The following is an 11497-nucleotide window of genomic DNA, read 5'->3' on the forward strand; positions in this document are numbered from 1 at the left end:
TTAATTAACGATTGCATTAAATAGTGGTTAGAGATGCTTAGAGAGCTCATAACCTGCACCCCCGGTGTTAGTGCTCCCGCCCAGAGTAGGGCACAGTCCTTCACGTGTTGTTCACCTCCCGCACCATACGCTCAGCTTGGATCCAAGTTAGGTGCATAGGCCTGTCGTACAGACCACACTAGGTGGTTCCGACTCGTAGGTGACCGCGATTATTCGCACAGCCTTCACGTGATCGTAGCACTAGAGCGTATATACATATATGTTACACCCAGACTTGTCGTACAGACCACTTTAGGTGGTTCCGACTCGTGGGCAGGTTTAGATATTGAGTTGAGATTTGAGCTCTATATGCAGCCGTACAGGTCACGTTAGGTGACTCCGGCTGCCAGAGGATTATGTGATTGATATGACTCATACCTGAGCACTTGCATATCATTATGAGATTTGACATGGCATATATTGAGCATGATTGGCATACCCTTGAGCATATGTGGTATATCTTTACATACGTATATATGTTTATTTTCTGGGAAGTATATAGGTTTTACGGCGAGGGGTTAGATTGTATTTTGCTAAATGGTTTTCAAAGAGCTTTGTTTTTGCCCACTCACGCTTTTGTTTTGCGCCCCTCCAGGTTCTAGTTGCTTAGCCGTTGCGGTGGTTTCCCTTGAGAGCTTTTCGGCGTTCTGACAGACACTCCACATTGTAGGGTCGCCTTCGAGCGTACTACTGTTGTCGTTTTATTTGGACTGCTATAGACCTGCTCTGAATTTGTATCGCACTAACTAGCACTTATTCCAGTACTTGTATGCTAGTTTTTAATTATTCGTACTTTTGTATTACTACTTTATTAGCTTCCGCACGTGCACATGGCTACGTCGCCTTTGTATGACGGCCAGCACGCTCCGATCTCGGTCGGGGTGTGTCACTTTTCCTCTAGATTATGTCACTCACATTCGTCACAATTTTTTGTTCTATCAAATTGTTTATTTTTTAACACACCAGCCTAAAAAACTGCAAAAAGAAAGCATATTAAGTTGATTCAATATCCATAAACTAAGACTAAGACATTACAAAGCAGTATTCCAAGTTATCTAGTCAAGCTAGGCTATATATATATATATATATATATATATATATATATATATATATATTAGTAGGGCCTCCACAAAGTTTCAACCACAGAATTTCATTAAAGTCAAATCTAACGATTAAGAGGATGTCCCTATTTTTTTTAAAACTAGGGATCCCTCTTGTTAAAGGGCCTATATATGTACACACACACACACATACATATACTCACTTTTTTATATAGAAAAATGTGACTTTCTATAGATTATGAATTTTCTTTTGCTAGATGGGAAGTATAATTTATCTTTTAATATCTTCAATCCCACAAATCATTATTTTTATTTAAAATCTCACTAATGTAAGCAATTATAACGTTCAAATTTTAAGTTGAAAAAATATAATAACTCATAATACATTAATGTTAGGACTTCAATAAAAAATTGAAAACCAATCAGATTTAAGTCAAAGACCATCAATAGCTAATGATCACAACAATAATTGATTTACTGGAAGTTGATGTCTTTGCCTCTTTTCCTCTAGATTATGTCACTCACTTTCGTCACAATTTTTTGTTCTATCAAATTGTTTATTTTTTAACACACCAACCTAAAAAACTGCAAAAAGAAAGCATATTAAGTTGATTTGTAATGTATTAGTCTTAGTTTATGGAATATGTAATGTATTAGTCTTAGTTTATGGAATACTTTGTAATGTATTAGTCTTAGTTTATGGAATATGTAATGTATTAGTCTTAGTTTATATATATATATTAGTAGGGCCTCTTCAAAGTTTCAGGCTAGAGGTGATGAGCATCTTGATGCTGTATAATTAAGGATTTGGATCTCATTTGGATTCAAATGGTGAGGATTCTAGAGATCCTCACGTTCTAATCGTTCATTGTACATCGTGCGGTAAAAAATTATTTAAATTATTTATTTAAAATTAAACATAAATAGTATCTGAAGAAAACTGATCGCGCGATGTACGATAAACGATTAAGATGTGAGGATAAACGACTAAGATGTGAGGATAAACGACTAAGATGTGAAGATCCCTAGGATCCCCACCATTTGAATCCGAATGGGAATCCTCATCCTATAATTAAGGTTTTTTTTTTTTTTTTTTTTTTTTTTTCTGAAAAACATCCTATAATTAAGGTTTATGTTGAAACATATAGTGATTATTCAGTTCATATTACCAGAGCCTAGAGTGTGTCAGAGTTTTCGTCCCTTCAAATTATTATTATTATTATTTATTATTATAAATTGGACGTGCATGTAACAATTAATTTGGAGGCGACTTAGGGGAGTGCAATTTACTAATAAAGTGACCAACAACCGCCTACCAAGCATGTTATTGTTTGTTATTTTGTTTTTTGTTTTTTGTTTTTTTTTTTCTCTTTTATTTCAAAGATAGGTAACATAAGCATGACAGAAAATGTTAAAATGTAGCAGCAAAGCAAAAGCATAAAAAATGTGACGAAAAGTGGTAATGTAAAAATGCACGATATATATATATATATAGATAAAGTTAGAAGAGTGTTATTCACACATCTATTTTTACTTTACACACATTCGTTAATTTTATCTATTAACACTCAGTAATGATATCAAATATGCGTAGCCAACGAGATCTTACATCATCTAGATCAAGTAGAAGATGTTGGAATATGATCATGATGATGTTAACTTTACCATGTGTAGATTATAAGCAAAGGGATTTTTTTTTATTTTTTTATAAAGATTATACTCTCAGCCGTTAGATTGATTTTAATGATATTGTGCGGCTGAGATTAAATAGGTTGTCTTCTTCATTTTTTACCCTTTTCTTTTCCGTTTCTCACTTCTCTTCCTGTAAGTTATGTGTCTTATCATGAAGACTTTTTAGTCAAAATAATCCTTGAAATTTGCATAACTCTTCACTTTAGTCCCCTGAAATTTGAAATCAGTAGAATTGGTCCATGAGTTTGCTCACCATCAATCATTTTGATTATTCCATGAAAAATCTGAATTAAATAAGGATAAAATGACAAAAATACCCTTATTTTTTTGTCAAATCATTTTGGCTTTTGTTTATTAAGTTGAGTATATTTTCGTCATTTTAATCGTTATTTAACATTATTTTTCATGGAATGACCAAAATGATTGATGATGAACAATTTCAGGGATCACTTCTATTGATTTCAAATCTTAAGGACCAAAATGAGAATTTATCCAAATCTCAAGGATCACTTTGGCTAAAAAGCCTATTATGAAAGGATAAGAAGACTATTCAGAAAAGTCCTACAATTCTCAAGGCAGGCTGGAAGGCTGGATGAAATCTAACGATCAAGAGGATGTCCCTATTTTTTTTAAAAATGGGGGGATCCCTCTTGTTAAAGGACCTGTATATGTACACACACACATACATACATACATACATATACTCACTTTTTTTATATAGAAATGATTTTCTATATATTTTGAATTTTCTTTCGCAAGATGGGAAGTATAATTTCTCTTTTAATATCTTCAATCCCACAAATCATTATTTTTATTTAAATTCTCATTAATGTAAGCAATTATAAATTTCAAATTTTAAGTTAAAAAATATAATAACTCATAATACATTAATGTTAGGACTTCAATAAAAAACTGAAAACCAATAAGATTTAAGTCAAAGACATCAATAGCTAATGATCACAACAATAATTGATTTATTGGAAGTTGATGTCTTTGCCTCTTTTCCTCTAGATTATGTCACTCACATTCGTCACAATTTTTTGTTCTATGAAATTGTTTATTTTTTAACACACCAACCTAAAAAACTGCAAAAAGAAAGCATATTAAGTTGATTCAATATCCATAAACTAAGACTAATACATTACAAAGCAGTATTCCAAGTTCTTTAGTCAAGCTAGGCTATATATATATTAGTACGGCCTTCACAAAGTTTGAACCACAAAATTTTATTAAAGCCAAATCTAACGATCAAGAAGATGTCCTTATTTTTTTGAAAAATGGGGGGATCCCTTTTGTTAAAGGGCATGTATATGTACACACACACACACATGCATACATACATACATACATATACTCACTTTTTTTATATTGAAAAACGTGATTTTCTATAGATTTTGAATTTTCTTTTGCGAGATGGGAAGTATAATTTATCTTTTAATATCTTCAATCCCACAAATCATTATTTTTATTTAAATTCTCATTAATGTAAGCAATTATAAATTTCAAATTTTAAGTTAAAAAATATAATAACTCATAATACATTAATGTTAGGACTTCAATAAAAAATTGAAAACCAATAAGATTTAAGTCAAAGACATCAATAGCTAATGATCACAGCAATAATTGATTTATTGGAAGTTGATGTCTTTGCCTCTTTTCCTCTAGATTATGTCACTCACATTCGTCACAATTTTTTGTTCTATGAAATTGTTTATTTTTTAACACACCAACCTAAAAAACTGCAAAAAGAAAGCATATTAAGTTGATTCAATATCCATAAACTAAGACTAATACATTACAAAGCAGTATTCCAAGTTCTCTAGTCAAGCTAGGCTATATATATATTAGTAGGGCTTCCACAATGTTTCAACCACAGAAAGCCAAATCTAACGGTCAAGAGGATGTTCATATTTTTTTGAAAAATGGGGATCCCTCTTGTGAAAGGGCCTACATATGTACACACACACATACATATACTCACTTTCTTTATATAGAAAAACGTGACTTTCTATAGATTTTGAGTTTTCTTTGGTTAGATGGGAAGTATAATTTATCTTTTAATATCTTCAATCCCACGAATCATTATTTTTATTTAAAATCTCACTAATGTAAGCAATTATAACTTTCAAATTTTAATTTGAAAAAAATATAATAACTCATAATACATTAATGTTAGGACTTCAATAAAAAACTGAAAACCAATAAGATTTAAGTCAAAGACATCAATAGCTAATGATCACAACAATAGTTGATTTACTGGAAGTTGATGTCTTTGCCTCTTTTCCTCTAGATTATGTCACTCACATTCGTCACAATTTTTTGTTCTATCAAATTGTTTATTTTTTAACACACCAACCTAAAAAACTGCAAAAAGAAAGCATATTAAGTTGATTTGTAATGTATTAGTCTTAGTTTATGGAATATATATATATATATATATATATATATATGCTTTGTAATGTATTAGTCTGGTTTATGGAATATGTAATGTATTAGTCTTAGTTTATGGAATACTTTGTAATGTATTAGTCTTAGTTTATGGAATATAAATAAATATATATATATATATATTAGTAGTGTCTCTTCAAAGTTTCGAGCTTGAGGCGATGAGCATCTTGATGCTGTATGATTAAGGATTTGGATCCCATTTGGATTCAAATGGTGAGGATTTTAGAGATCCTTACATTCTAACCGTTCATTGTACATCGTGCGGTAAAAAAAAATTAAATTATTTATTTAAAATTAAATATAAATAGTATCTGACTAAAACTGACCGCACGATGTACGATGAACGACTAAGATGTGAGGATTTCTAGGATCTCCACCATTTGAATCCGAATGGAATCCTCATCCTATAATTAAGGTTTTTTTTTTTTTTTTTTTTTTTCTGAAAAACATCCTATAATTAAGTTTTCTGTTGAAACATATAGTGATTATTCAATTCATATTACCAGAGCCTAGAGTGTGTCAGAGTTTTCGTCCTTTCAAATTATTATTATTATTATAAATTGGACGTGCATGTAACAATTAATTTGGAGGCGACTTAGGGGAGTGCAATTTACTAATAAAGTGACCAACAACCGCCTAGCAAGCATGTTATTGTTTGTTATTTTGTTTTTTGTTTTTTGTTTTTTTTTTCTCTTTTATTTCAAAGATAGGTAACATAAGCATGACAGAAAATGTTAAAATGTAGCAGCAAAGCAAAAGCATAAAAAATGTGACGAAAAGTGGTAACGTAAAAATGCACGATATATATAGATATAGTTAGAAGAGTGTTATTCACACATTTATTTCTATTTTACACATATTCGTTAATTTTATCTATTAACACTCCATAATGATATCAAATATGTGTAGCCAACCAGATCTTACATCATCAAGATCAAGTAGAAGATGTTAGAATATGATCATAATGATGTTTACTTTACTATGTGTAGATTGTAAGCAAAGGGATTTTTCTTTTTTTTTAATAAAGATTATACTCTCAACCGTTAGATTGATTTTAATGATATTGTGCGGCTGAGATTAAGTAGATTGTCTTCTTCATTTTTCACCCTTTTCTTTTCCGTTTCACTTCTCTTCCTGTAGAACGACTTTCCAATCTTTCTCATCCCCAAGTCACCACATCGTAAACCACCCCGGCCTCTGATCACAGCCTAGCCAACCCCTCCCCAACCGCACCCAAAACCCCATATTCGCAGACAGCAACCCCAACCGCCCCAAAACTTGTAATTTCTAATTTTTCACGGCGCACGCCATACTTTGCAACTCGAATCAGGCATAACCAGAGGCTTCTATCCTCTTCAGATATGTGTTTCTTCCATCTCATCATTTTGGGAAATTTGATGAATAATTTATTCGAGATTTTTATTTTTCCTTTCTGGTTTTTTTGGAATGACTTCAATTATAATTTTTGGAGGAATAAAAAAAGGTTGAACCAAATCCTCCCATTTTCCAGAAAATTGGAAAAGTTAAAAGAATCACGAAAGAAGCTCTGGTTCGCTGTGCTTGCGTCCCGTTGGCGAGGAAGACAAAGGAAGAGGAATAAGACAAAAGAAACAAGTTTAAAAATAAATAAATAAAAAATTATTATTAGACATTCCAAAAATCTCATTTGATATTCTACATTTTTTATAATTAGAAAGAAAAATACACTTGTGAGGAGCGTAAAATTAGATTTTTGAAATGTCAATAACACTTTAAAAAAAAAACACTTCCCAAAAAAAAGCTGGATTAACTTACAACCGCACGATCTAATTGAAAGAGATCGGACGGCTACAAGCAAAGTTTTTTGTTAAAATGGAATCTCTCTCCTTAAAAGAGCATGTTACCATATGTGTATTAGATGGGTAGAGGCGAACCATAAGATTGGAGTATTGATATACACTTAATTAAAAGTTGTGACAAGAGGTATAACTTATTATAAGGGTTATACCCTTTTGTAAGTGATGTGTCTTATAATGAAGATTTTTTAATCAAAATAATCTTTGAAATTTGCATAACTATTCACTTTAGTTCCTGTGATTTGAAATCAGTAGATTTGGTCTATGAGTTTGTTCACCATCAATCATTTTGGTTATTCCGTGAAAAATCTCAATTAAATAAGGATAAAATGACAAAAATACCCTTATTTTTTTTGTCAATTCATTTTGGCTTATTGTTTATTAAGTTGAGTATATTTTTGTCATTTTAATCGTTATTTAACATTATTTTTCATGGAATGATCAAAATAATTGATGGTGAACAATTTCAGAGATCACTTCTATTGATTTTAAATCTTAAGGACCAAAATGAGAATTTATCCAAATATCAATGATAAAAAGACTATTCAGAGAAGTCTTACAATTCTCAAGAAAGGCTGGAAGGCTGGATGAAGTCTATAAAAGGAGGATTCATTCCTCTGGACAAATCATTCAACGTGAAACAGATTCTCTCCTCTTTGGTGTGCTATTTCTCCCTTGCACTACCTCATAGAAATCAATAGTCTAACGATCCTTTGAACACTGTGGCAATGCCGTCAGGATTGGGGACCAGACCGGCGGACACAACAGAATCTGCCGAGATGGTTCATTCAGAAAACGGAACTCGTCTGGTAAGTGAGAGCTACTCTTTTTGTATTTCTGAAAGTACTCTGCCTTTTCCTCCACCTCTTGACTTAAATTTCAAAACAGCAGGAACCCAAAGAGAGAGAACTGAAAGCAAAGTGGAAACAAGAGATTGTAGATAAACTGAAAGTAGTGATGGCAGCACCAGTGGACTCATGCATCTACAAAGTTCCAAATAAACTTCGAAAAGTGAAGGAGGATGCCTACAACCCTCGTGTCGTCTCAATTGGACCTTTCCATCGAAAAAACCCTGACCTTGTGGATGCTATTCGAGAGTTTAAATGGCGTTGCATGTTAAGCCTTCTCCAGCAAACAGAAGATGAAAATAAATCTCACCAATGCTTTGAAGACTGCTCGGACGCAATTTATGACCTAGACGATAACGTTCGCCAATGCTATGCTGAAACCATCAAGCCCGACAAGAATGAGCTTGCAAAAATAATGTTACTTGATGGTTGCTTCATATTGGAACTTTTCATCAGGTACCACGAAGCCAAAAATGAAAAAAAAGGAGACGGAGATGAAGCCAAAAATGTAATAGAAGGAGACGGATCTGATCCGATACTGAAAAGTAAGTGGATGATTGCAGCTCTTCAGCATGATCTGGCGTTACTCGAGAATCAGATCCCCTTCTCGGTTCTAGTTACTTTGTATAACATTGTCAAGCCTGAAGCCACGATCAAACACTCTGTTGCTAGCCTCGCTCTCGACTTCTTCGAGCCCATGAATGAGAAGCATATACCTGATGAGCTGGGAACGGACTTCAAGCATTTGCTTGATCTCTTGCACAAATTCTATTTCCCCAAACCCGTCCCTTCAGAACCTAGTGAAATATCAATCCCGGTCGATAATTCAAAGCTTAATGATGAACGAAGCAGATGTTGCTTTTCACTCAGTAGAAAAGTAATAAAAAAAAGTGGTGAGTTGCAAACTTCTTCAGGCCACTCTTCTCAACCTGATGATGCAGCTGGCAATGATAAGTGGGGATTCAACTACTGCGCTAAGGAACTTTTGGAGTCTGGAGTGCAGCTTCACATTCCCTCTGAGACGGACGAGAATTTGTTGAACATAAAGTTCAGCAACGGAGGCCTCAGCATTCCGACTCTGATTATCAACAAGTCAACAAGTTCGATCTTCAGGAATCTGATTGCCTACGAGCAGTACAGTCTTAGCAGTACAAACACCGTTACATCATACGCTTTCCTCATGAAGAGTCTCGTCCGTTACCCAGAGGATTTCAAGCTGCTTCAGGAGAGAAAGATCATAAAGCCTCATCTGATCGGGGAACAGGAATATTTGAACCAATTCAAGACTATTCTAGATGAAGTTGTTGCCAAGGATGACTTCTGTTTTGCTAGTGTGCGAGACCAGGTGAACCAATACTGTGAGTCGTGGTGCCATTTGAACAAGCTTCAAGTATATTTGAAGGTGCGATTTCTAAAAGAAATAAGGGACCTTCATAATACTTATTTCACTTCTACATGGAGTATCATATCGTTCCTGGCTGCCTTTGCCCTTCTCATTCTCACTTCTCTACAGACATACTATGCCATTCACGGCCCTCACAAATGATCATACTCTTTCCTTAAGCTTCTTCGTCTTTTATATGGCCATGTTACCATTTACCAACGCTGTCCTGGTTCGCCCTGGAGTCTATCTATACTATTTTTGCTTTCATGTATGCACGTTGTATGGAATTAATCTTCCTAAATTATGAATTTTCATCATTCGGGTTTATGTTTATGTTTCTTTTATTTTTTACAAGACGTTAATATATATTTTTGCTTTCATGTATGCACGTTGTGAGAACTTTTTAACATTTCATTTAAAGATGCTTTAACAAGCTAATAATTAATAACCCGTAAGACCTTTTATAGCTAGGTAGGTAGAAGAGATATTGTTCTTTAATTTTTCAAAATATTCAAAACTTACAACCTACCATTCTCCATTCACTCACATGCCATTTGAGTTGTACTCACATGCAAATAAAAAAATGAGTCAAATAAAAAATGAAATAAATCACGTACAAATCGTCCTAAATATTGAGCAACTACTTGGAGAGATTGGGGGGTCTGTGTGTGTATTGGTCAATTAATATGGAAAGAGATTCTCTCCGAATTCATTTCACCAAATTCATTAATCTGGGCTCGTGAAATTTGATCTAATGATTAAAGTTATTATAACTTTTAAAAAGAGTCTCCGTTTTTAGCCGTTGCATCAAATTTTAAGAGATCGGATTGGTGAATTTGATGAATTTGGTAAAAGAAATCCGGGAAGGATCCCTTTCCAATTAATATATATACGTACTGCATGATATATACAGATCCTTTTCATCTAAGGATTAAAAAAAAAAATTGAAATAATACACCATTCAGTTTGGAACTTTGGACTATATCTTAATAGTTGCGGGGCGGTAGTAGGTGGAATCAAACTAAGTAGGGGCACAAGTGGGATGGTCTGGATGGCAGATCCGGACTCATGGACATGAGCTTAACAAACTTCATCAGTCATAGTATACCACTAGTATACACTGTTCTAAAAATTAAAAAGGTGCGACTAGACTCGAGCCTAGGCGCATGCTTCTCCATCTAAACATGTTTAGACATTTGTTTAGGTTGCAACTTTCATTTAGACAGAAAATCAATAACTTTCTTTTTGTATTATATTAATTTTGTTAATAAATGTAAGAAACTTGTTAAATACTTGGATGAACACTCAGTATATCCTTGTTCCTCATGTTTTCAATATGTTATAATACTTTATAATCTACATGTCATTTTACTTTGCAATTTATGTATAAGAATATAATGATGTGTTTTTTAAAGTATAAATAAACATAATATATAATAAATTTACTTAAATTCGTTTAGGCATCCGTCAAACCGCTTAGACACTTGACACGAACCAATCACCTGACTAGAGCTTAATATCTTTTAGAATCGCATCATTATATGATGAGATGGATAAAATGGAAGAATAATTTATCTAGAAAGTGAAGATGCAGACATTGTCAGCTTCTAGCAACCTTCTCCTCTCCAGTAGAAAACTTTAGGCTCAACCAATAATAGGACTATTTATTTCTGCTCTAATTCACTCGACTCTCTTATTAGAATCTATGTGAAATTCTAACAACGAATCATTATCCAATTTAAATCATCATAATTAACAATAAACAACCAGTTTCATACTCACATTTGAACATAAAAAGCTTATGTAGTTAATGAAGCGGATAATAATTAATTAAAAAATAATAAAATATAGATGTTTATCGTTCATTAATGAGAGATGAATCTTATTATAAAGATGAGAAAGGTGAAGAAATATACAGAAGTATACACTTTAGGTCAACATATATGTATGTCTGCTCACAAAGCGAGAAGAGTAATTTATCAAATTCGTGGACGGTCCTATAAAGAACTCATGCCTTACCGAGCATTTTTGTGCCATTTTAAAATTGGTTTATTCTGCAGCAGCAAATGCTAATCATAATAAGGGTTTCAACGAAACAAGTTTAATCATTAGTAAAGTCAAAGTAAACAAGAGCACAACTGTGAAAAAATTAAAGCCTTGGGCTATGATAACTAATATTAGTGATTATTG

General features: G+C 33.0%; 1 protein-coding gene across 1 annotated transcript; it reads left to right on the forward strand.

Annotated features, from left to right (window-relative positions):
• Positions 1-7803: 7803 nt before the first annotated feature.
• LOC137722076 (UPF0481 protein At3g47200-like) lies at positions 7804-9469 on the forward strand. Its single transcript, XM_068461062.1, has 2 exons — positions 7804-7884; positions 7967-9469. Exons 1-2 carry the CDS (start codon positions 7804-7806, stop codon positions 9467-9469), a joined length of 1584 nt encoding a protein of 527 aa, XP_068317163.1.
• The last annotated feature ends 2028 nt before the right edge of the window (positions 9470-11497 follow it).

Source organism: Pyrus communis, chromosome 17 (assembly GCF_963583255.1).
Source record: "Pyrus communis chromosome 17, drPyrComm1.1, whole genome shotgun sequence".
NCBI classification, from domain to species: domain Eukaryota; kingdom Viridiplantae; phylum Streptophyta; class Magnoliopsida; order Rosales; family Rosaceae; genus Pyrus; species Pyrus communis.